The sequence below is a fragment of the Dermacentor andersoni genome, chromosome 3, assembly GCF_023375885.2.
Source record: "Dermacentor andersoni chromosome 3, qqDerAnde1_hic_scaffold, whole genome shotgun sequence".
Taxonomy (NCBI): domain Eukaryota; kingdom Metazoa; phylum Arthropoda; class Arachnida; order Ixodida; family Ixodidae; genus Dermacentor; species Dermacentor andersoni.
Genome location: NC_092816.1, coordinates 70,515,078 through 70,541,016, shown reverse-complemented (window position 1 = coordinate 70,541,016; position 25,939 = coordinate 70,515,078). Strand labels below are relative to the sequence as shown.

Sequence of the window (25,939 nt, the reverse complement as noted above, 5' to 3'; positions counted from 1 at the left end):
AGTTTCTACTGTAACTATTTAAAGTGTTCTTTGCCGTGGATTGGGGCACTGTGGGGTTGGGTTCTAATATTCTTTTTAGGCAAAAAAAGAGGCCTTTTCCTGACATAAACAATAGCACTGGAGCAAAATCAATTAAGGTGAGGGAGGTAACAATCTCTTGATCAGATTATCAAGAAGAAAGTCTGGACTAATATTCATCCAAAGTTTTTACTCGGTTGAAAATTTACACGAGGTAAGGGCCTAGAGTACTTCAAGGAGCAACGAATGATCTTGCTATAATTGAAAAAGTGAGAATACCCCCTTTTAACCACAAATATGATGGGGTTACAAGCCCGGATGTCAAGCCGCAGCCTCGTAAAGTACGACGCGAATTTGTTTTTCTCGCTGACAAGTGGCTAATCCCTAGCCAAAATTTTAATATTAGAGTCCTAGGTAATATTTCATAGGCCAAGTACTTGCAGAGAAGCGAACAAGCTCAGATTTTCTGTGGCTTGTACTATCGAAAAAAATAAAAAAACTTATGCACCTATCCAACAATCCCCCATTAACCTATGGAGATCCCATATGAAAACCAGTATGCCGCCATATATCATACTGGGCGTAAGAGACATGCGCCGTATTAAAAGAAATTCGGGTTTTTATATGGGACTCCCATATTCTTCTTATGGGATTATCGAACATCGGACATGTGGGTTTTCAATAGAGCAGCGTCGCGGAACGTTACGCGTTCCATTCCAGGAGCCCTCTGTCATCAAAGGCGAGGCTTGCCAGCGTGTCCAGCGCTGGTGACCACGTGGTTTGTCTGCGCATGTATGCCAGGGACAGCAGAGGGCGTTGGTCTATACCGCAGGCTCGCCGTGCACCGCTCCCTGGCGGACATCATCCCGGTGGCAGGATGTGAGTACACGCGACGATCGGCGCAACTCAGTTGGTGCGGGCTGGTCTACTACCTTCAATGTTATCACGGCGCGCATTAACTAAACTCCTTTTTTAAAATATGAAGGTTGAAAAGATCCCTTATGCGCTAGGTACCAGTCACGTACAGATACGTTCACGCGTAATCTCAGTACACGTGCCGGGCATTTCTTTGTTTTAAAATTATTCCGCTGTTGTTTACGCACTGCAATAAAAAAAAGAAGGTAGCAGTTTCGCCCGAAAGTCGGAGCATCGATGGGGATAGCAAATTAGTGGTCAGCTATCGGATGTGAGGATAGTATATTTATCGGCCATATAAACTTGTATACATATGCATATTAACTAAATTAACAAGCATGGTGTCACGCGCAAACAAAGAAACATGAACACATCTCACTCGATATCCGCGGAAACTCGCTGTCAAAACGCTGCAGTGAGGAAACGTGGCAGCAGCAGCGAGCGAAATGACCTTCGTGTAGCCGCTCAGCATCAACGCTAAGTATGCCGCGAGAACACGGCGTAGAAAGTGCCCCCCTCTCCTTTCCCTCTCCCCAAGGCCTTACGCAGAACGGAAGCCGGCGCGCTTCCTCCCCACTTTCCGCCGTATCGTGCGCGAGATTCAGCCGTGATTGCCGGCTCACTATGACGCGCCTTCACTTGCACATACAGCATACGGCACGCTGCGTTGATTTTATCGCCCTTGGACTTAATACGGAACCTCGTGGCGATAGCTGCTTTGACGCCGACGGCAGGAATGCGCCTGGAATGTGGACATAATTGCTATCGCAATAAAATAGCAAAACCTGATGTCACAGAGCTGATTAGTCCTTCGTCACGCTTGACCACTATTTCCCATGACTTCATCAGAATCTGATCAATACTTGGAGTTGAGCTAGACTATACTTATTGCGGTGCAATAGGCCGCAAAATAAAGTGAACTAATTCCAGGAGTTGAAAAAGCAATAAACGTTTTGTAATTACGACAGAAACTCTAGAGCCCGTGCCGGTATGCCTTCTCCGCAGGAGGCCACAGAGCATAGAAGTGCTAGGCCGCGCAAGAACTCGTTATCGCTACTCTCTATGATTTCAGAACTATGCACTGCGGCTGTTAATTTCAAAGATTGGTACGTCGTTTTCTGCATTCTATCAACGTATTTAGATGGAAAAAAGAACAACAGTAACCATGCAAAAGCAACTAAATCACCGCGCAAGCGCATGGAAAATATTCTAGGCTTTGTTTGCGGAACCCGGTGAATTGGCGTTTCAGAGCTGTGTTCTGACTGGGTGTTCGACTGTGTGACGATGTTTTTGACGTCACTTTCAGGGCGCGAGTACTGCGATGGCGGCAGATGGGCCTACAAGTCGCCGTACTGCGGAAACGTGACCAATATGGACCCCAATTTTTCAGAAAGTAAGTTCACATTGTTGTTGTAACCTTCTACGGATAGGTCTTTAGCTTATTCAGCCGGTGATGGTTACTGGCTCAACACAAAACTGTCATGTAGTAATGAATTATAATTACAAATGAGAGCGGTCCTTGAAAGCTTCCGACTTGGAAAAAGAAACGCGGGAGAGAGAAAAATATAGATTCGGAGAGAATATATATATATATATATATATATATATATATATATATATATATATATATATATATATATATATATATATATATATATATATATATATATATATATGTATGTGTGTGTGTGTGTGCGTGCGTGTGCGCGTGTGCGTGTGTGTGTGTGTGTGTGTGTGTGTGTGTGTGTGTGCGTGTGTGTGTGTGTGTGTGTGTGTGCGTGTGCGTGTGTGTGGAGGAGACCGTCGTGGTGTTTTCAGCGCAGTGCCTCGTAATCTATGAAGTCGGCCAGGGTTTAGAAATGGAGTGTCTTTTTATGTTATGTAGTGGTATATGCAGGGTGTTGCAGCTAATTTTAGCCAGAGTTTGAAAATATGTGAATGCCATCGTAGCTGGAATGAACAAAGTAATGCTGTTTGCCGTCGCTTGGAGATATTCAAAGTGTTTCTTCATTCCGTCTAATTGGACAACCAGAATTTGTCTTAATTTATTTCTCAAATATCGTAATTAGATGAAAAGTGCCAATGAGAAAATTGTAGAGCGACATGAAAAAAATCCCGATACAGCTTTCTGTTGCTTAATACGTGCTACGTAAATTTGTTTTTCCGAGCGTGAAAGTATCTCGCGAATACACGCGCGATACACGAGCGGCCAGTCGTGCGGCAATTTACTACTGCTCATGATTTCAAATTCCCGTTTTGAAGTTTTGTCTCGTTTGGATAGAAACTTTAGATAGTTCTGGCAGATCACAATCGCACGCGAGAAATCGTGGGGAAATCGTCAATTTTTGCAGTGCCACCTTTTTAACGGCGCGATTATTGGCAGTCTCTCAATGGCAGTGCTTCAGTGCAGCGAAGACAAAAAAAAAAAAAAAAAACAAGCGCTACCATCTTTTATCTAGAGATAACATGTGTATTGGGTTAAGCAAGAACACTTTGCTATCGTCTTATACCTGGAAACAAATTATTTAACTAAATTTATGCCATCAAACCGGCATACTGTGCAAGTCAGACACACACAAAGAAAGTAATTTGCATCAAATTTAATCAAAGGAAGTTGATTTTCTTTCTTTTGAGAAAATTTAGCACTGCGAAAATGCTGCTAAATTATGCAGCTTAACTAGGTGGCCACCCCTATAACTGGCAGCTTGGGACAGCAGTTACACGAATACAAAAAAAGCCACACATACACACAAGCAAGCAGTGCTTCGTAGTAGTATTCATGGAAGTAGACATAAATAAGAATAATACATAGCCTATAATGGTAAATTATGTAGGCAAAGCACAATATTTTGCATACAAGAAATGGGTAGAGAGAGCATGGTCTCTCGGAATGTTTAACATATTTTTATATGAATATGTCACGTAAGTTCTTCCAGGAACTAAAAGAAAAGATCGAAGTAATCGTGACACATGGCCCTTTAGCTTTGCGCGCAATGTAAGCCTGAGGATTCGTTTCCCATAATTACTAGGGCGACAACTGGGGTCCTATAACGTAAAACTATTCCAATATGTTTTTATTCCAATCTCCTGACGGCAAATTTGCGTAACCGCCAATGTAAGGATCGGGCGGTCACCCGGAGGCTTGTCCAATGCCTCCTTTACTAGATGCCTGCCGCGTCGCTAGTCTTCCCATTGGAGCGGATGTTCCCGTAGTTCAGGGTAGTCGCGGAGAGACGGCGCTCGCAGCCGACCCACTTCTTGTTGCGGAGGAAGTGACGATTACTAGGCTGGCGCGCGCTCGACCAATGGCTTGACGAGAGACCGCGGGTCCTGTGCCTCCGGGATCGCAACAGACGCCGCTAAAATCTCGGAGGCTGGGCTACGTGATTTAGGCTTGCAGCGGCCACCGCAGCTAGCGATCGCAGCCGACCCGGGTTAACCCGGGTGGGGAAGAGTAAAGAGGAGAGGGGCAAGAACCAGCTTCTCAGCTCACGCGGCAGGCATCTAGTAAAGGAGGCACTGGCTTGTCTGAATAGACCAATCAAACGCTCTCCTCGTTCAGAGGAGATTCCTTTTGTTTGCTTGAAAAACGAATAACATTGCCTACACTAAGCGGCTTGTCTTATCTAATTGGCTGACAAGAGGCGAGGAGCACGCTCAAGTGGAGAGGAATTCGATGGGGTCAAGCCACTGCACTGAATATCGATAACCGGGTCAAGAGGGTGGTGCCGGCGTCTGCGGTTGGTCCACTTTTTCTTACTAGCTTGCAGTCGCTCGGTCGAAAATTGCGGCGGCATGCAACGGAAGCTTAAGAATGACGCTGAAACGGATTCTGGGCAAATAAGTGTTGGCAGAACGAGGTCCTAAACGTGCCGAAAGTGCTCGAAAACGTTACACGGCCACGCAAAAAGTTTTATTAGACGCAAATAAACCCATTCTCTCCGGCAGGGGCGAGTAGCCAGTGCCGGAGCGATCGGTGGCAGCCATCTTTTATTCCTTTCGGAACGGGGCAGCCTGTGGCCATTCAGAAGAAAATTCACTTTTGTTCGGCATATTAATGTATCTTTAACGCGTACACGTCACTTCGACGCGGTAAGCTTTTGCGGTTTTGTGAAGTCACGTGAGAGGTAGGTGCAGTGGGTGCAGCCCGAAAACATTTGACCAATAGCCGAGGGCTATGGCGAAAAGGCGTCGAATCAGAAATAACTATTTTTGTTTTGTTCTGTCAAATTATGCAAAATCAGTGTGTACACGTCATATCAGATGGGGAACTATCACGGTTTTCGTGACGTCGTGTGAGAGACAGGTTAAGGGGGGGGGGGGGGGGGGGGTCCAAAAAAATGTTTTTGACCAATCGTGGAGGGCTGATTGCAGAATTGGAATAGAAAAGTTTGGAATAGTTTTACGTTATAGCGCCCCTGATATGCCGCTGTTCCAGATGGCGAGTATCGCCTATTGTTATATTCTCTCTAAGCTGCGCTAATTGCATTATTCTTTTATGATTCCTGCTGGTATTTAATTTATAAAAGCGACTTAGTTTAGTTTCGTAGATTGGCAACATGTTAACAATGCGATTTTTTTTATTTAAACAACGCCCGTGTGCGAGAAAATTATGCAGCAGAAGATATTTACTGAAGAACTTGCTTCTGCAGTAACAAAAACTGGTTTAGGTTCTCTGTAGTTGTGGTTGACCTGACTAATGAACCATAATTAGGCGTCCAAGAGAGGAGAGAACTGTAAACTATAAAAAATCACAGACGTTGAAAATTTATGAAGGTTTCACACCACGAAATTAATAGCTCACGATAATTTGTTAATTATGTAATATATGTGTGCATGCCATGTCGTATGTCCCGAGAAATTAGGACCCGTAAAACCCTGGACTAAAAGCTAACTGCGACTGCGGGGTGGGAGTGCTGCCTTGTTCTTGACACCGTAGGATTCGGGGTTTCGTGGCCTCGGTGTCTGCCGTTGCACAGAGGGCCGCTCTCTAGTCTATGCCACCGGCGCTTCTCGGGACGTGTAGCTGGCCTACGCTGCCGGAGCGTCACACGGAGGCTAAGCGGGCCCACGTCATCGTGCAAGCTTTCTTGACAAGGGTGGCTTCTATCGTGGAGATTAAGAGGTAGAGAGGACGAGGAACGGAACAGGGGGGTTTGTTTCTATTGGAAACGCAAACTTATTCACGTAGAACAAGGGGTGCCCATACTAGCCGCAGCACGCAGCGCAGTGCAGCGTTCTCGTAACATGAGCTATAGGTCAGAAGCCCACATCTTTCTGGGAGAGCACACCAGCAAACTATAGCACACCCTAGCTACAACAAAGGTGTCCGCTTTTAACCCCTCCGTCCTCCCTAGAGCCCTAGGCCAGGGCAAATCCGCGGTCACACCATCTTCCTCTCAGAGCACTCGCAGTCGCCTTGACGGTGAGAGTGCGCACAATTACTCCGGCACCTTTGTTCACGGAAAGCCATCGGCGAGTTACCCCCGGGTACACACGGCTCGCTGGCTTCCCCCCCCACCCCCCCACTCCAAAAAAAAGGGGATGCCCGTAGACAGGTTTGTCAAGCTTGACTCCATTTGCGCGTCTTGGCTCGTGGTATGGCTCAGCAGCGACCGTAACGAAGCGGCAGACAACGCACTTTCCCTGGAGTTTCTCGGTCTCAGCGTCGGGGTCGGCGACCAAGCGCCATCCATCAACCCCGTAGCCGTCAAACTTGTCTCGCCTTGGTGTCGCCGCTGGTCTGTCTGAGGCGACATATTGTGAGCCTCACGAAGGGATTCGTCGCAGTAGGGCAGGAGAGGCTGGAAGGTCGCTTCCCCAGCTGACCGATCGTAACAGCAGGCACTCACTGAACAAGTTTTTGTTTACGTTCTTTCCCTAAATTTGCTATTCTAAACAGTTTCAGTAGTAGTTTATGGCACTTGGCAGCCAAACACCTTGTAGGCTTCTAAAAGTAAACCTCCCCTTGTAGTCCTGTTCGGTAGACTACGCAGATGAATTAGCTCAAGAAACAGCTAAATACGCCGGTAAAATAAAAATGTGGGGCGTCAGTAGTGGCTCTCAAAATTTAATGATGACTTCCTATCTACAGAGTATGGAGCATTTGTTTATTGTTGGTGACGTGGTCCTCGAGGTATCATAAATAAACAAGAAAGAGACATAAGCATCAAACTTTAATGGAAGGTTTCTAGTATTTATGTTAGAAACTACATGAAATTTCCGTATAACTCAAATTCGAAAGCAGACAAGAATGGTGGTTCAAATTTTTTCCTTGATCATGGGTCATGGGCAATGACCAAGTTAATTCTCCCATACACAAACTGCATCTGTGTAACATAGTGCAGGGGTAAAGGGCCAGCGACTACTCTTTAGCACTTCTGTATTATTTTTTTCGCTCCTCGCCACTCCGAACAAATATCTTTGCAAACCAATTTTACGAAATGACCCGGTGACTGTTAATCTTGTATATACACGATATCCACATATGTATACCTTGTTATTGACTTATTTTCTTCGCACGGAATGTACTGGCAACGCCGCTGTATATTCACGACGTCCGGCTCTGCAGCTTGAATATAAACAGTAACTGTCATTAATTTTCTGTGGTCAAATTCATAAAGCTTTTCGCTAATGGTAAGTGCTATTTCCCATTGGGCGGCCGTACTCGTAAATAGTATTCCGAAGGTGAAAAATTCAACGCTATACCAAGAAGAACCTACAAAGAGTAGACGAGACAAGCTCTGTATGATATTTTGAAGGTAAAAAATTCACTTTGTGGGTTATCCTGGGTCTTGCGATGAATTTTTCACCTTCACAATACCATGTACCAACTAGCCCCAACCGAAGTTTTATCTGTCGAATGATAGAAGTGGCTGAAATTTTCTTTTTACGAAAACTTCTTGCGTAAGCCTCTTTTACGAATACGAGGCTTGAATCCGTATTCAGAAACATATTTTTGCGCTAGAACTGTTCGTGAGAGCAAATTCAAACAGTGGTGTCAGACATGTCATTAGAGTAAGCGGTCAGTCAATGGCAAAAAGCACTTACCGATGAAGACCTTTGCTAGTTGGGTCTCTCGATCGTAAAAAGATAGGGAGGGGGAAGGGGAGGCCAACTGCTGCGTCCTGTGTTTTCTCTTTTGTCGTTCCCACCGCTACTCCCTAACGATGTTCAGGCGAGAACAGGGGCCCATAGTTTCGTTTATTTCAGCAGGCCTTTCTCTTTCTTGAGTGCGACCTTCCTGTTTTATTTAAGGCATCTTCGAATGCTTGCTTTGATCAGACTAGTCTGGTCTGAAGAGCAGCACTCAAGATGTATTTCGAGAATACGCAGAACTTAAACGTGGCAGTGAATAGAACTTATCATGGCATGGAAATGAGGCCGAAGACATATCGGTTCTCGAGTGCATGTATATTGCCTTGCACCTTAACTCTCTTACTACACTGAGCGTGTATCCCCTCAGGGCAGAGCTGAACGTGGCACGCCAGACATTGAGCTTTATGTGTGGTCTATGCATGCTGGAGACGACTTAATCTCGTAACAAGGCTTAGTTGTTTTGCAGCGTTGTTGGAATTCCTGGAAGTGACCAGTAGATGGTGCCCTAACATAGCCTACTGAGAGACCTGCACTACGTGATGGTTGATTTTATGATCTGGCTGCGTGGCCCCTCAGATCAAGACGCGTGGCCGCACTTCGAGAAGGCATGCGGCAGTGCTGGCCAGTCGCCCATCAACATCGACTTCCTGCAGACCAGCTTCAAGAGCTTCGGGCCCATTGCATTCCTCGGCTACAATGTGCCCTTCCGCTTCAAGGTGGAGAATGGAGGACACGCCCGTGAGTGAATGGGCAATGCAAAAGGGAAAAAAGAAAATAACCTGGCATCAGCTTCGCGGAACATGCCTTTTGCAAGGGACATTCAATGTCGACCACCTCCTTTTGCGCTGGCTCGTTAGTTGCTGCAGCATTGTAATAACTCTCTCTTAAAAGGAAATTAGGGACGACTGTAGACGTCTTTAGAGACGTCATATGCATCATCATGTGCGTAAATATGCCTCAAAAAAACAGGTCTTCTTGATCGAGCATTGTCTCTGGACACGCAATTTACAATAAATGACATTAAGCATGAGGCTATATGCTTGACACATCATTTGAATTTATCGTCTTACAGATATAGTTAAATATAAGACAATATATACACCGATATTCTTTGGGCTATATGCAGTCCTCTAAAATTAGAAGACGTGTCTTGTTACAAATTATCGGTGTCTTCTTATGCATTGATACTGTGTTGGCCAAGGAAACGGTTGAGGCGAACTGGATTGTATTTCTTAGGTATTTTTTGCTAATCAGGCCTTTGGCACCGTTGCCCACTTTTTCGCATCTATGCTCCCATCTCACAAGTCGTTCGCAGCACATGGTTACTAGGATGGCTAAATGCCCCTCGAGATGTGTTCGTCCGCACTGCGTCGTATGCTCAACGGCTGTTTAGTTGGCGGTATACGACGTGTAGGCGCAGTGGTCACAACATGTCACGTATCGCTCTAACCTAGCATGTAGCAATAAAAAAATATATTTCATCGTTCTATTAATCTCCATAGTTGCATCCGGAACTATATTCCACTGCTGATGTATATCGTGCGTGTGTACACCTCGTACCTTCGGCAGCATCGCAAACGACTGGGATGGAGTATACACGACAAGATGGAGTATACAAGATAGAGCATATAGATAAACGACTAGATGGAGTATAGCGGAAATAGTCATTTCACGGGAAGTGTTGCATCGAAATGTCTACTACTTCTGGTGCACAAAACGTTAGTGGATATATTGTAAGGAATAAGACATTGCAATTAATCAACGTACACAGTGACCTTCGCTTTGACAGTAAGTTCTTATTGTTATTTCGCTGAATCGGTACCACCGTCCTGCATACGTAAGTTTGCAAGACTCCGCAGAATGTGTGATTAGTAACGGAACCTACCGCGAGAGGAGATGCTGCAGCTTCGTGATTAGAGTGTACGTGCACAACACACGGTATATAATGCAGTGTACATCACGCCTGAGAAGCCGCATCTGGAGTCGTACGGGGGTCCGCTGCCGGCTCGCTACACGCTGTCCAAGGCCGTCTTCCGATTCGGCAACGAGACCAGTGAGCGCGGCTCGGAGCACACGCTCGACGGACGAAACTTCGCGGCCGAGGTACGGCAACACGAGCATAGCGCCTTCGCCATTCGACTGCTGAGATCAGATGTACTTCGTCATTGGGGCTTGGAGCGGGGCGACGACAAGACACGAAGAGGGCACATGTCTCGTCCCACAACGTGCTCTGTAGTCACTAATAACGAAATACCAAGTAGCCCAATTATCCATCCTATTGCAGACGCAATTCGCAAGTACTCTATTTAGCTATTTAACGTCAGCCAAAGGTGCTTTTCGCCTTCAATGTCTCCATATTGACTGTCGAAATCTGCGTCTGCCGTGAGGTGCTCAAAGATATGTGTTCGCATCGGTATACGCGTACGTTAGGGGAGAAGCACCAGAGTTGATGAGCACTGCTGTTTGGTTGATTGGTTGAGATGTTTGTTACAGGCAGTGCTAGCCCGGAAGTCCGGGCATTGCAATAGGTTCACCCGTTCGTCTCTTTCGCAGTTCAGGAATCTGCGACCACATGTCTATGGGTTCCATGTCGCGTAGGTACCCGCGTAGCAGGCATGAGATCTCCTTATGAACTATCCTCGGCCTTTCGGGGAACAGCGTCTGTTCCACACGCGCATTTGGAAATCATCTTGTTCGCATGTTGCCAAGTAGAGTACTGCTTACGTGCTAAGCCATTTGCTAGACGTGTTATGGTCAACCGTTGGGGTTTACCACAGGGGAGCAAAGCAAACGACAAGCGGGTATGAATGCACGGCCCTCGGGAGCCATGTTTGTTGAAGATTAAGTAAATTTTGCAGATTTATTTCTTTTGTTTTCTTCCTTCGGCAATGGCTTGGACGATACCGTGCCACCACGATGGCTCGGAGTGTGCACGAGGGACGGCAGATAATAAAATAATAAAAAAATGAAATGTTTCACCTTTGTAAGCGCAGATTTAAACAAAAGCTTTACGTGCTTCTTTCTTCAGTTCGGTTTTTTTCCTTCGTTATGTTCTCTCTCTAATAATTTCTGCAAAGAGCGCCATGCGGTTTCACGAAAGAAGTACAATACGTCTGTTGTTTTATGGCGCATGTGCCGGTGTCGCACATTGCTGTCCACATGCTTGATAATCCGTTTTTTTTTTTATTACTCATTCCATGCATTTATTCATTTCCGTCAAACTAGCTATGCGAAGTGCGCTTCGTCAAGCTGTTTTTCAAGTTTTTCAAGCAGGTTTTTCCTGACTCCGCCTTTCTCCCTTGGAGAAAAAAAAATTTTTTTTTTCTAATTGAATTGAGATGTCACAAAGTGTAGAAAATCTGAGTTCACTGTTTTCAAAAGTTGCGAAGCCTGTCTGACAACCTGTGATAATACGTTGGGCTTTTTTTTCTTTGTGACGCTCGTGTAGCACCATTAGCCATGGCAATTTCGGAATAGCCGTGTTTAGATTCTTTTTTTTTTTTTGTTAAGCACTACCCCTATGCATCGCATGGACAGGTTCAGACACACGCGCCCGGTGGTTTCAGAAACAATTTGAACTTTATATAATGCAAGAATTTGAGCGTCTCCCTGCCGTGCTCTTTCCCCCAGCTCCAGCTTCTGATGTCCTGCGAGAAGCCAACGCCTACCGACTGCCTTCGGCGTGACAAAGGGTTGGCCATATTCGTCATTCTCTTTGAGGTAAGAGCCTATATTTAACGGAGCCACGCAGCGTGACACTCGCATTGACGTCACTCTCCACTCTCTCTCTGTATATATATACTACGAAAAGTACGCAAGCGCTATAGGCGGCGTCGCGGAGGCAGCAAACGCGCCGCGGACACTCGAAGCAGCGACACTGCCGGCTCGTGTTTGCTTTACCCTCTGCTCTTTTGCGAGAGCGAACTTCTCTATAGGCACTCGATACGTAATCGCGTATGCGTAGAGAGATAACCAGACGAATCCGCCTCCATTCCACTTGTGAAAGTGGATGTACAGAGAAGCTGGTGCGAACGTTAGACAAGGGCCACCACCCCAACTGAACGAGATGAAAGGGGGTTAACCGGGGGGCCCGATTTTTATTAATCATGCCATAAGAAGCCAGCAAACACTGACACCAAGAAAAACATGGGGGACATTGCTTGTGCTTACTAATTGAATAAAAGAAATGATAAATTAATGAAAACGAAAGTGGATTACAAAACAACTCTCCGCAGGTGAGAACAATACAAGGTCTTCGCATTACCCAGAAAGAATGTTCTACATCCGTCGCCAAGGTTTTTGAGTGGTGGCGCTGGCTAACACTCCCAGGGTTCTAGTAGCAAAACATAAAAACCCAAGAAAGTGGATGGGAAAACAGCGCCGCGGTAGCTCAGTTGGTAGAGAATCGCACGCGCAATGCGAGGACGTGGGACCGTTCCCCTACTGCGGCAAGTTGTTTTTTCATCCACTTTCATTTCCATTTTTTTTTTATTTCTTTATTTCACTTAGCAAGGGCAAGTAATTTCCCCTATGTTTTCCTTGGTGTCATTGTTTGTTGGCTTTTCGTCACCCCAACTGAAGTTAGACGACATTACACAAGCACCCCAACCACAAGCGACGTACGCACCGCGCTCATGTACGTGTGCGGAAGTGCAGCATACATCCTCATTCTGCCAGGCCGTCTGTCATGCGCAACTGCTTTATTGAACTAAACTAAATATGAATGTAAATTGCCTCAGAAAATGCGTAGAATACGACTTGCACACAAACTGTAGACATGATAGCTTCGGATTGTAATACGACTATACGAGAAAACGTAATTCTGTTACGTGGAAACTGAAGGAGAAAGCCGTTTTACAGCTGCTGATTTGGGTCTTTCCTCATATGTTTTCATTCTTGTAGACCCTCCGCCTGGTGCAAGTGCCTTACTGAAGTAAATGAATTTCTCACAATAAGATATGCCAGAAAATTTGTTAAGTACAACTTACCCACATCCTGCAGACGTGATAACATCGGATTGTAATTCGAATGTACGAGAAAACATAATTCTATTATGCGGAAACTCAAACACAAACTTCTTTTCTCACTGCCGTTTTTTTCTGGGTGAGCACGTCACGAAAAATCCCGATCAACTAGAGGCATTTAGTTATGGTTCACAGACAAACAATCTTCACTAATGGCACAGTGCGGCCCTCCATTCCCTCGCCCATACGAAGAGCCGAAAAATCGAAACCACGGAGGCCCACGTTTTCAAGTTAAGTCACAAGGTAATAGGTTTGGGCATGTTGCTAATTTATCGTAATATAGAAAACATGGCGCAGTAAGCACTTGTCCTGTCTCGACTTGTCCTCTGCCCTTACTGCGCTTTGTTTTCTGCATTCGAAGATGTCTGTTTCCCCGTCGAAAAGCTTCTATTCAAACTGCTGTGTGCACGAGGCCTTGTTTTGCTTTCTCTGCCGGTGCTCATTGTTCATTTTTATTTTCATTTTGTTTTGAGCAATATATTTGCGGGCGCTGGTGCAATATCGATGCACCGTGGAAACTGCACCTGCCGTCTCGAACGCTACTGACTTCCAGAAACGGGACGTGTCCAACCCGCCCCTGGACATACTCGTCAACGCCACGGAGCACATGACGGCGAGAGGCAACACGACTGAGACGTTCATTCCCATGGCCGTCCTGCTGCCGAACTCGACGGCCAACTACTACCTATACTTGGGCTCGCTCACTTTCCCGCCGTGCACCGGCAAGGCTCTCGTGGTGGTCTTCAACAGCGCCGTCTCCATCGGAGAGACGCAGGCAAGTGACACGTCCGTTGCTGCTTCTCGATATTATCGGCAGCCACTGGCACGTGGCGTAAACAGATTTTCACTGGCATTCTTATTTCGCGGTTGCCTCGAGGCCTGTTAAAGCAAACACCCGCGGCCTCGGCCGATATCGAACGCGAAATACTCCTTGCGTGGGTCTAGTCATCCCCGTTTTGTTTGTAATCAACTGTAGGTAAACCTGTCGTGGATTAGCGCCTCCTCTACTAATTTCCACGGTGACGTGGCGTGACATCCGCAAAGGAGATAACACAACAAAAAAAGTCACTACGTTTCTTTTTTCGATATTCCATTGGGATCAAAGGAAAGAATACGTTCGATAGCATTGCGAAGGCTGTTAAATATTAGATGGAGAGCACGACGACATGCACTAGAGCGTCTTGTGCAAACGGCGTCCTCGCGTTCACGCGCTTCTTGACTGATTTCAACGGCCAATATGGACGCGTTGTTACTGCTCCCCGGGTAATAAACTCGCCCCTTTTATGCTCACTTACTGCCAAGACTTATTTGCTTCAGAAAGATGTCACATTATGTCATTTTATTTTGCGCTGAATTACGAGTAGTGAAAATCATTCGCTGTATCCACGAAGTAGTTATTAGATGAAATTTGTTCGTAAGTACAAGCACTAGCCAATAGCGACAGCGAGAATATTAGCGATTCCAACAAGCCAATAGGAAAGAGCTCACACGTAAGAAAGGTTTTGTGATTTTTGTCCCTTGGTTTCCTAATGGCTCGCCAGCTCTGACGTACCTACGTGGTGACCTATTTTTGTAGGCTTATTGGCGACGCTATCCTGTTCCAATTTCGAAAAGCTTCAAAAAAGTTTTCAGGCGACAAAGAGCCCTGTAAACAGCATGAGCCATGAAAGCACACTTCACAACTCTTTCTTTTCCCCGTCTAAGTTGTTGTTTTCTTCCTGATTACGTCGCAATGAGTTTTACACTAGCAAAAAAAATTGCAACGAAGGGATGAAGTACGCAACAGAAGCGCAAATTCGTTCTGCGCAATATTGCGCTTCGACCATCTGCGCCCTCATTGCCTCCTTTGTAATTTTTTTGTTCCAGTGTAGAAATCAGTGAAACATAATCATGAACTCGCACAAACTAGCCCCTCTGATTGCTTTACCTAATCTTGTTTCCTCGTCTCAACATAAACAAGAAAATCCCCTTGTTTTGAGTTGTGGAAACATTTTGTGACATGCAATTTCAGGATGGGTCAAAAGAAAAGCCTCGTGAAACATTGCTACCTTCTGAGATTAACGGTTATTTGAAAACCGGCACTGAATATATAAGTCTAGCATTTATGAATGTTGCATACGAATAGAATACGAAGTGAGTAGTACCGGCACTGGCAATGTTTCCTGGCGGTATCAATGCTTTCCAGCCAAAGCTAGCTGTCTCGAAAGTTTGGGTCTGGAGGAGGCATGCTTATTTCTGAGATTTAGATAACTCAAAATGAAATCTCCGGTCCGGCGCCACTATACTGCTGATTTTTCACAGGCGCATCAAAATTATTTTCGCTTTCTCTGTCTCTTTGCCTATTCATAGGTATCACTATGATAAAAGATAGTGGCCTCCTAAGTGCGCAACGCTGTTTTCGCGAAATAGTGAAACGTTTACCAGCATCTTGGTATCGTAAATTTGAGATTACTTCCCAGTCGTACCTCGTATGGAATATAGAATACGTATCGTGCTCGCACGTACGACTTATCTGATATAGAAAGCGCAGGCTATCGCGTTTTACGCAGTGCTGACATTCACCCGAGGTGTGTGAGGGCTAGCCCGTACCATACGCCGGTGCGGCATAACACGTATGGTGGAGCCTGATTACGCCTGGTAACTTTGGCAGCAGTGAACTGTTTACCGCAACGTTACGCGGAACAACACACTTTGACGTTCATCAGCACTTGTCCGATTCATGACTCTGCGGTCGTACTTTGACAGGCGCCAAAATCGTCGTTTTTGTAAAAAATAGAGAAGAAAAAACAATTTTCTTTTAAAGGAAGAAATAAACAGCACACCGTCAAAATTAGTTCTCATCCTTTCACAGCAACGTTTTTCATGAGTTCTTATCCTACACTGCTGGTTCATGCACTCTCTCGTAGCCAACACTGCGGCTCTTCGAATCCGAAACTTGACCTACATGGCCACCAGTACTTTGTCGTGTTAATACAGGGCTTCTTCACAAAGCAGCGCTTTTGATGGCGTGTATGCAGCTGAAGAAGCTGAGGAACAACCTGTACTACTACTTTGGCACCTGCAAGAACCGGGTCGCCGGCAACCTGCGCAAGCCGCAAAAGCTGGGCAACCGCATCGTCTACAGGTCATTCAAGTTCACCGGGGCGGCTACCACCTCAAGGGCTGCTTTGAAAGTGCTGATCGGAGTAGCGGCAGCGACCACTGCCCATTCTATCGGAAGTGGCCGCACTATTTAATTGCGCAAAACTATTTCGCAACACGTGCGGAGCCTATGAGACAATGAGGAGCAGTCGTTTATATTACCGAGAAAAATTATTGCGAAACAAATACATCTGATGCAGTTTGCGCTTATCCCCTGATTTTTTCTGGTTTAATCAACACGCAAATCGCTTTGTGAAGAAATAAAAGCAATTATTTTACGGCCCCATCTCCGCCCCCTTCTTCTTCGTAAGCGAAATATTGCATTTGTGCACAACCTTAGAGCAAGTGTGAAGTAGCTTTAAAACAATAAATGTAGTCAGATGATGCATTCATAGTATATTGAGTTGTTGCGATGGAAGTACATATTAAAGAGACAGTTTTCTCCGGGTACGAAGAGAGATACCAGATTGGTAAGATAGCCGGAGATACTGAAAACAGTTTACAGGGCAATGGAAGGAAGCTACGCGTTAAACATAGATAGCTCTTCGTTAGAGACCCCCAACCAGTCTTTAGAAACACCTGATGTGGGGGAACTATGTAGTGAGAAGACGTAGAACCTGGTGAACAGTAGTACATGATTTGCGACACATTGCGAGGACATTGAGCGGTTACCAAACAGTAGTGGTGCTGCTGTTTATTGGAACCTTTGGCTTTGTTGAAGTCAACCGGCTCTAGACGAGCGCGGAATTTTTATTCGCTCAATAAAGTTGCAGCGCGACACTGCTTGTTTAATTTGGCTTACTTCAAAGAGCTTAAGGCATGACCGTGTTGCGGTCTCCCCTCACTGTTATCAGTGTGCACTGCTATTATTAATATTAAGGTATAGCGACACAAATCTCTAGCACAAAGTATCTTATAAACCAATATGCAAAAGTCCAAAGAGGGATGATGTGGAGAGGATTCGAAGCGAAAGTGCAAGCATGCTTGGATGAATTACCACTTTTACTAAGAACTTACTGTGGCCGTAAAACGAAAAAAAATAACACCGATAAAATTGGCTGCAGATGACACGATGAGATCGCCTCAAAGGCAACAAGAGCATGGATGTGTCAGTGTCCTCTTTATTCGTTTTTTTTCGCGCTGTCTTTATGGTTTACACATGGCGGCCGCTTACCAATTCACTTTGTTGCCACAGGAGAAGAGAATCGGCTTGACAGTTTGTCAGACAAGACGGGCCAACAACCTTTGATCAGCCGTATACCTGAGCAGATGCACGTGTTTGCATCAACACCACACGAACGCACATTTCGCAAGCTCGCAAATGACGCACGTATACGTGAAGGATAAACACAAATGACGCCCCACGCATGCACGCAGCCCTGTTGTGACCCATTGTCGTTTCATAATCGAAGAAGTCACGTGTTGACCAGGCATTCAAAGTTTGACGACGGAACCGGGAGAATAGCAAAAGCTCCGAGCTGTGCTTCGTCAGCGCAGAGGTGTTGACAAAGCGGCTGAGCGCGACGACTGCGTTTGTCAGGTGTTTGTTGCAGTTTGCGTTTTTTTTTCTCTCTTGTTCTTCCTTTTTCTCGTCCCACGTTTATCGTGGCGCGTTATAATTGCAGCATAATTAAGGGAGAAACCCAGCGGCTTGCCCGATCAAGGTCACCAGTAGAATGCCCGAAGGCTCACCGGTGTTGGCACAGAGCCTTAGAGGGAATTTCGCCTGCCTTGTGTGAATGTGGGACCTAGCCAATTTTAATGTCTTATTTTTATTGTTTCATTTCTCTTCCTCTAAGTTGCTACGCACTCCCTCTTTGAGGCAAGTTTCTTTCATAGAAAGCGCACTCCTTGGTGAAGCCTCTGCTGGACGCGCCCTCTTAGCTCTCGGACGTAAATAAGCTCATTCATTAGTGCCCCATGTGCGAAAGCGTACAACACATACTAGTGAAATGAAGACGTCGGTAGCGCTCACTGTCGCAGTGGTTTTATTCGGTAAGTAGCGACCACTCTTTAAGAGATCCATAGTCACGAATTATTTATCGACAAGGTCGATGCGTGATTGTTGCAGTCAGGAAAATATGGTTGATAGAATGTCGCCATACAGTCACTGAAACTGAATATTCTGTCCTCCCGAATTGGCACATGTTGTACAAGTTTTTTCCAAAAAAGATTTTCGCGAATAGGTATTTTAAACGCAAGAGCCATAGCCCTGTCGTCGTGTTTTCTTGTATTTTGCCTGTAAATATTACAAGGTACATCAACACATAGTCGAGCAATTTAGTCTATTTTTCATGTAGAAGCGGCCACGAGGAAGTAAGTGTGTACCTTACTTTTTAGAATAAGCATCATAAGTAAACATTTTCTTCGTTTCCCTAGAATAGCGTCATTGGACATGTTTTACTATTCGTTACCAGCGTGACGCCTCCCCCGCCAGTGTGAGCCAAAAGGAGGGCACACGTCTACGAGTTTTGGGTTGAAAGTATCGCTTGCGAATATCCGTCCAATTGGCTATCCAGTTTAACCGAAGAGAAGTGGATCTGGCCTTGAAAACTGGTTATCTGACTATCCGTATATAAATTAAATATACAGGATATCTTATTTAATTAACCGGTTAGCCGGCTAATCGTATACTTGAATGTAAATATGCGCTATCACTAAAATACTTCATTCGAATATTTGGTTCCATCGCGTCTATTGCGATATAATGTGCAAAGAGGAATAATTCACAGCCTATACTATATTAAGAACTTACTTCCTTATTTTAAGACATCGAAACAACCCATATATTCTAAAGAACACAAACAAAAAAGAGGGAGCTCTCATTTTCTTGTAGAGGATATACATGTTATTTAATTAAATAATGATAGAGATGTATCATATGTATAATATAATAATATGTATAATATTTGTATATATGTATAATATATATATATATAGGCATGTATAATATGTATATTAATATGTATAATACATATTATTATTAATATTAGTGCTTTGCAAGTGTATTTAGACTCGCGGGCCTTCCATAACTTCAGCGCGTCGAAGTTATGTCCCAGTTGGGGATAGGAGAGATGCGCGAGCCTGCTGACTGACATAGAACTGGACATTGAACAGTACGTGGAATGCTGCTGCTTCTGTGTGGCTAGTGCCTATTCCCCTTAAATTAAATTAAATTAAATAATGGGCTTTTACATGCCAGAACCATGATCTGATTATGAGGAATACAACCTGGGGTTCTTTAGCGTACACGGGTGGCTTCGTATTTCGACCCCATCGAAAGGGGCCGCCGTCGCCGAGATTCGACCCCTTGACACAGCGCTTAGCCGCCCAACACCATAGCTACTAAGCAACCACGGCGCGTGTATCCCCCTTTCACAAATTCGAGGCGCCATGTTGTTCAGTATCTCTCTAATATTGATATGGATTGCCTCCCTGGCATCTGGCCCCTGGTATTGAAGGTCTTTAGAGCCTAAAATGAGAAGTAATGACTCTAACCAGCAACCACCGAGCTCTGCTGGGCATCCCAGTTCAGAGACAATGGTGACAGGAGACGTCATAGCGCTGGAGATCATGGCAATCGATATGTGATGGTGAACACAGAAATAAATTTATCCCGTTTACTTTCGCTCTGAGCGCGGCCTTCAAAAACAGGCTATAATCAAATCCACGCACGGTCTTAACGTAGCTGGGAATAATTCGTCGCTTTCTTGCGCATTCGCGCCACCGAGTATACAGCGATTCAAAGAACTTCCATGCCAAAAAAGAAAAACATTTATTCTTATATTCTAATATCCAAATAGCTGGATATTTGAAGAGGCGGAAGCGCGAAAAGACATGGACGGGGACGAGACAAGAACGAGTGCTCTTCCTTGTGGTCTCGTTTCCATCCCGTTGTTTTGCGCTGCCGCCTTTTGGACATGCGTACCAACACGCCCAATTTTCTACATTAATCAGGATGTTATAGCCGAATAAACGGGCAACTTAGCCAATTACTCCGGTTATCTGGTTTTCGAATTCGAATAACCGGCGAACCGATAACCGAGTTGGCCACAAACCGTCCTAATATCGCTGCACTAAAGTCAATCCCGTCTATAAACACGTCCCATCTGATGGTCACCAGATGGCACGGATAATGCAGGTTCTGAAGGCAAGGCGGCGTACTGTTTTTTTTTTCATATTTTATTCCCGCTCAAGTTTGTCAATGGCTAGCGCGAGTTTGCGACTCCGCTATCCCCAGCATCGGCCATTGCGCTGGTTGGAGTTTGTAGAATGGTATAAACTTCTTCATTACAAATGTGCTGTTAATGGCAAGCGTTAAGAGAACTTTAGTGGTAGAAAGGATGCTCCGTCTGGTCGGTGATTATATTTAATTCGAAAACTAACAAGTATTGCATCCACCTTTAAAAACGTTCATGTCAAGTTTGCTAATATGACTGTTTCATAGGTACGTTCTTTTCGTGATTTTCCAAGTCAAAAAACTCAAATTCTGGAGGGCATTAGTATTCCTTTAGTGCTTCCACAGTAATTGAATTTCACATAATTTTTTTTTCATCTTCATGTTTACCGAATACGTTCATAAATGCGAATTCGTTGTACTGGTATGCATTTATTTCATGCAGCATTGTTATGTGAATATTACGTGTCTGTGACACTTTCCCACCGTGATCAAATCCCGACCATGAATTCTAGTAATAATGAAAAAACGAAGAAATAAATTTTGAATTTGCTGTCAAAGTTTACCCGAGACAATTACTGGCTGCGGAACAGGCAAAAGAAATGAACAAGTATAGCCTGCCGGTATATTACACCTTTTCTAGCTCTGCCTAATTGAAAGAAGACTTTTTTTTTTTTTGGTTTCGAAGCCGCTGTTTACGCAAAGCTGCATATCCGTACGGTGTGCAACATTAATAAACAAATGTTTAGGATAGCTAAAAATAATTCCTCGCTGTATACTGCTTTAAACTCATTGTTATATGTAAACCTAGAGAAAAAACAAAGTATTCTGTTTTTATTTTCCTAGGCGCCTCCGGCGTTTAGACATGTAATATTGTAAAATTCAATAGGATGCGCCAAACCAACTGTTTAAACCAACTGAGTGGCAGTTCATGAACGCTCTGTAAATAAAAGTGAAGCTCCGCTTACACCTACCCATGTAGCCGAAAGACCCGGTCCAATTGCTATTGCTTATATGTAATCGACGAAAAAAAAAGAAAAAAAAACAGTAAACAAGCATGCGCAGTATTTTTAACTAATTTGAATAACGTTTTTTGAACCCGCCGTGGTTGCTCAGTGGCTATGGTGTTAGGCTGCTGAGCACAAGGCCGCGGGATCGAATCCCGGCCACGGCGGCCGCATTTCGATGGGGGCGAAATGCGAAAACACCCGTGTACTTAGATTTAGGTGCACGTTAAAGAACCCCGGGTGGTCGAAATTTCCGGAGTCCTCCACTACGGCGTGCCTCATAATCAGAAAGTGGTTTTGGCACGTAAAACCCCATAATTTATTATTATTAACTTTTTTTGACACCTCTAAATCTTAAGTGAATGGTTACAATTGGATGGCAAATGCACACAGGGGTGTTCACTGAAGTGACCGCACGCCTGTTCACAGCGGACGCCGCTTGCCACCGTCTGCGCACAAAAGTGGTGAGTAGGATCGAAGTGACTTGTTAAAAATAGAATTCTCGGGTCTTACGTGCCAAAAGCACGATCTAATTATGAGGCACGCCGTAGTGGGAGATTAATGTGCAATAAATTCAACCCTCTTGGTTCCTTAACGAGGGCCTAGTGCATGGTATACAGTCATTCTAGCACTCCGCTCCCATCATAATGCAACCGCCACGGCCGGGATAGCACCCGAAACCTCACGCTGAGCACCGCAATTCCACATACACTGAACTGGCATAGCGGTTGAAAGCGACTGGTCCTCGCGCTAGGAACAATTTAAGCGGCTTGTAAAGAATTATTGTTTGTCGGATGCTTTCGCAGACACTTTCAGTGTATCTTGATTGCACTAAATGAAAGATTTTACACACGAAGCTTGCTTGGAAACACGATCACGGTCACTGTGTTTTTTTTTCCTCTCGTCGCGGGTGGAGCTCGTTTGCGCATTAATTGAGCAGCAGTAATGCCAGACCGCAATGAACTCCCCGTGTAACGGGGATTCATCGCTCGCTCTGGACTGCGGCCTGTCAGTGATAAAGTGCGCAGAAAATGAAAGACTGCGAGTTTGATGCCTCCTAGTTCCGCCAGTGAAATGTGCCCATAATTGCTGCTAGTGCCATTAGCGCGTAGCGTGGATGCGAGTACAGCGAGTAACGGGTTTTTTGAACAACATCTAAAAAAATAGCAGGTCATTATGCCTCATTTGAGCGACTCAAGTGAGCGACTCAAGTGACCTTCCTACAGGCGGACATTGGTTGAATGATATAGGGAGTTTCTAGTTGTGCTTATCCGCCGACCTCGGTACGAAAACTCTCCTCTCTGGCTCCGCTGCCGTCCCGTTTTGAAGTGATAACCAGGTGTAACCTGAAGCCCGCATTGCGCAATTCAATACCCACTAACGGTGCCACTAAATTTTCTGTGGTTTGGGCCGGTAAAAAGAATCTGTAGAGCTTGAATAAACGCATTTCTTCAGTGGTGAATGTAATTAAACATCTCGGTGCATAAACTTGAGAATGTGGTTTTAGCAGAAGGGTATAACGAAAGCAAATAGTTAAAATGTTATAGCAACCATGCGGAACGTTACCTCAGGGTCCCTTCGGACCATGCAGTTTGTTTGCACAGAGAAAAGATAACATGATGGTCGCACTTTTCTGCTGTTTTTCCCGTGTGCACGAGTAGGAAAAAGTGCGCAGGCGCTGCGTCTACCTATGTCACTTGCCAGAAGGGCACATTAGGATGGCACTTGAAGAAGATGGTACCCCTTGCAAGGTAAGTAGCTTGAACCTTTACACGATGTGATGTGAGGTAACATACATAGAAGTTCATGCATAAGGAGCGGTAGCGGTTGGATTGTCTTATATCTTGAAGACAGGTGAAGCAGCGTAAACAGAAGCTACTGTGAGGCTCCGAAAGGCCAAATATAGTTTTGCTACTTGTAGGTTACAACGGCCATTCTGCCGCTTATCATGCAAACAAGAGCACGCCTAAGGCAAGGTGATCAACACTTATCGATTTTGTGCATCCTTAATTAACCGCAGAAAAACTTTAAAAAAACTCATAGATACCCAGCACATTATGCTAGGACTGCTTGGAACAGCAGGCCAGCCGATCACGATAACAAGTGTGTTATTCGCGAACCTCGCAAATAAGTGGCAGGAACTTCATACAAAAAAAGTCCTTCGCGACTTCTGCTCCTTCGGCAAAATTTACGAAGCTTTGTATTCGTATGCGTTCGCTACCATCGGCCGGCTGCCTTCAATAACGGTGGTGCAGCATCATGATTCTCTGGGACCCCCTATTGCAAGCACTCGCAGTGCATAGACTTTCTCCTGATTGTGGTCTCTCTTTTTTCGAACCTTTGTTGTTGAAGAAAATGGTATTAATGTGCATCGCTAATGACCTCGTTGTTGAATGCTTATTCCAGTGGCCAAAAATAATAGATATATTTTTTGCTTTCAGCGTTCAGTACGCGAAGGTGTGTGCTTGAGAGGACGTTGCCGGAGGATGAGACCACGAAAGAGAGGCCCCTCTACTAACCACGGTTCTGAAAACGAACCAGTTCCTGATTCGACGACGGCGATCCCACAGGATGAGTGACGGGAAATATTTGAACAGTTCCCATCACACCCTTTCGTCAATTGACATGCATGCACCTAATTCTGACACCTGTAGTGAGAGTACATGTGAATGCATAATTGTTTTGCAGTGAAATAATCACTTTGTTAAACACTACTGACAAGGATACGTCTACAGATGTGGACACTGCTCGAAATAGAGGAAAGTACAGCGCCGGCGAAGCACCAGCAACCAAAAGAAGGATGCGCAACTCTAGCAATTCTTTGGCATTGTGCAGAGCAAGCAGATGCAAAAGATGCCTGATGAAGACTTGTCAGAACGAAAATGTACAATTATTAGCCTACGATAACAAATAAAAACAGCTGAGACACGTGGTCATGTTCCTCCAATAAAGCATGGGGCAAGAAAAAAAAGAACAACTTAGGATGTGTGGGTTTCCCACCGTGCTTGATTTTCAGAATGACTGACAGCATCAAAATGCATCTTTCTTCTTTTTGCCTGTTTGCTGTGCTCATTCAAAATAAAGCTGCACGCCGGCATTCATTTTCTGCTCAACGACTGGAGCCGGCATCCAGTGCGCCTCTTGCTCAGGCCTGTTGTACTAGCCCTTCATGTACGGAAGTTTGATGTTGTAATTAATCACACTCCCAGCATATAATTTATTACGGAGAAGCTTCAATAAGGAAAAGTACATATTGTTTTTGGGTTAAAACTTACAGGTCTGCCACCAATTTTCTGACGCGAAAGCGTCGAATAGCACATTGAGCGAAAATGCTGGCATCTATAACATCTAAACAGTACCTAAATTCTCATTGGCTGCAACGCCGTTACATCCGTAGGGCAACTGAAACAGCTGGGTAACTGAAAGGGTGCACCTGCTGCCGCGCGGGAGCGCCAGGTGTTGCGTGAGTGGGCGATGGCATCGCCACGACGCCACGTCATCCTCGCTCTGGGAAGCATGTGCTTATCCGTGCATTACTTGCACGCGCAAGCTATCGCCTGCGTTATAACTTGCTATAAATGCTATGCTATATGCTATATGCTATATAAGTGCTATAAATCAATTAATTCATTAAAAACAGAATAACTCTGAAAGGAAAGATGTTGGCGGTAGTGAGTTTCGAAGATTCGCCCCCACGCTCAGAAGCCTTACCCGGTGGGCTAAGCCGGCCAAGCGTATCAACGCGTTCGCTTGCCCACGAGGCGTTCACAACTCGAAGGAGCGCCCGACGGCGCTCAATTTGCCAATAATGCTTTCGCATTCCGAACTCATAAGTGCTTAGTTGTCCTCAGATTTTTTTCCATTTGTCAACTACTAGGCCACGGCAAATTAGGCAAAATTAGGTCAGAAGTGTACGGGCTTGGGCTGGTTGGTAATACATAGTTACACTGGAAGCATAGCGCGGGAAAGACGATCGACAAAGACTACACGGGACAAGCGCTAACTTTCAACACGAAAACCACTTTCTGTGTTGAAAGTCAGCGTTTGTCCTGTGTAGTCTGTCGATCGTCTTTCCCGCGCTATGCTTGCAGTGTAACCGTGCGCTCTCAGTGTTGTCATCGTATAGAGAAGGCTTCTCCAGACTGATCATGGTAGCACGGCTGCTTGATTCAGTGTTTCGACTTCTGCGTGACCCCTTCGATAAGTGCCATAACAAAGCGCGCCCTGTCCAAAACCATGGATTGCCACAGGCTGCTGTTCTTCCGCGCGTGTGTTCAAACGGCTTAAAATGATGCTAATTTGGGCAAGTGGGAACAGTTCAGTCATGATTGCAAATAGCGCACTACGCGAGCAAGCGATAGAAGAAACACGGTGTCATCATTTCCTTCGCGTTTTCTTGTTCTGTCCCTTGCTCGGCGTAGTGCACTATTCTCCATCATGGCTGTTCAAATGACATGCAATAAAATCGGCGTCCTTACAGAGCACCCATACGTCAGAAGAACTTACATCCCAATGCACGTGGAATGTGACAAGCGTGGACGGAGATTTAAATAGTCGCG

At 45.1% G+C, this 25,939-nt stretch overlaps 2 protein-coding genes across 2 annotated transcripts; both read left to right on the top strand.

Annotated features, from left to right (window-relative positions):
- The first annotated feature begins 314 nt into the window (after nucleotides 1-314).
- On the top strand, nucleotides 315-16,291 carry LOC126543481 (carbonic anhydrase 1-like). Its single transcript, XM_050190598.3, has 7 exons — nucleotides 315-897; nucleotides 2,240-2,326; nucleotides 8,608-8,769; nucleotides 9,983-10,134; nucleotides 11,662-11,751; nucleotides 13,609-13,830; nucleotides 16,073-16,291. The coding sequence occupies exons 1-7, from the start codon at nucleotides 687-689 to the stop codon at nucleotides 16,289-16,291; spliced, it is 1,143 nt and encodes a 380-aa protein (XP_050046555.3). The 5' UTR covers nucleotides 315-686.
- Nucleotides 16,292-18,051: 1,760 nt separating this feature from the next.
- LOC126545611 (uncharacterized) lies at nucleotides 18,052-24,477 on the top strand. Its single transcript, XM_050193533.3, has 4 exons — nucleotides 18,052-18,191; nucleotides 21,774-21,844; nucleotides 23,042-23,131; nucleotides 23,822-24,477. Exons 1-4 carry the CDS (start codon nucleotides 18,149-18,151, stop codon nucleotides 23,957-23,959), a joined length of 342 nt encoding a protein of 113 aa, XP_050049490.2. The 5' UTR covers nucleotides 18,052-18,148; the 3' UTR covers nucleotides 23,960-24,477.
- Nucleotides 24,478-25,939: the final 1,462 nt, after the last annotated feature.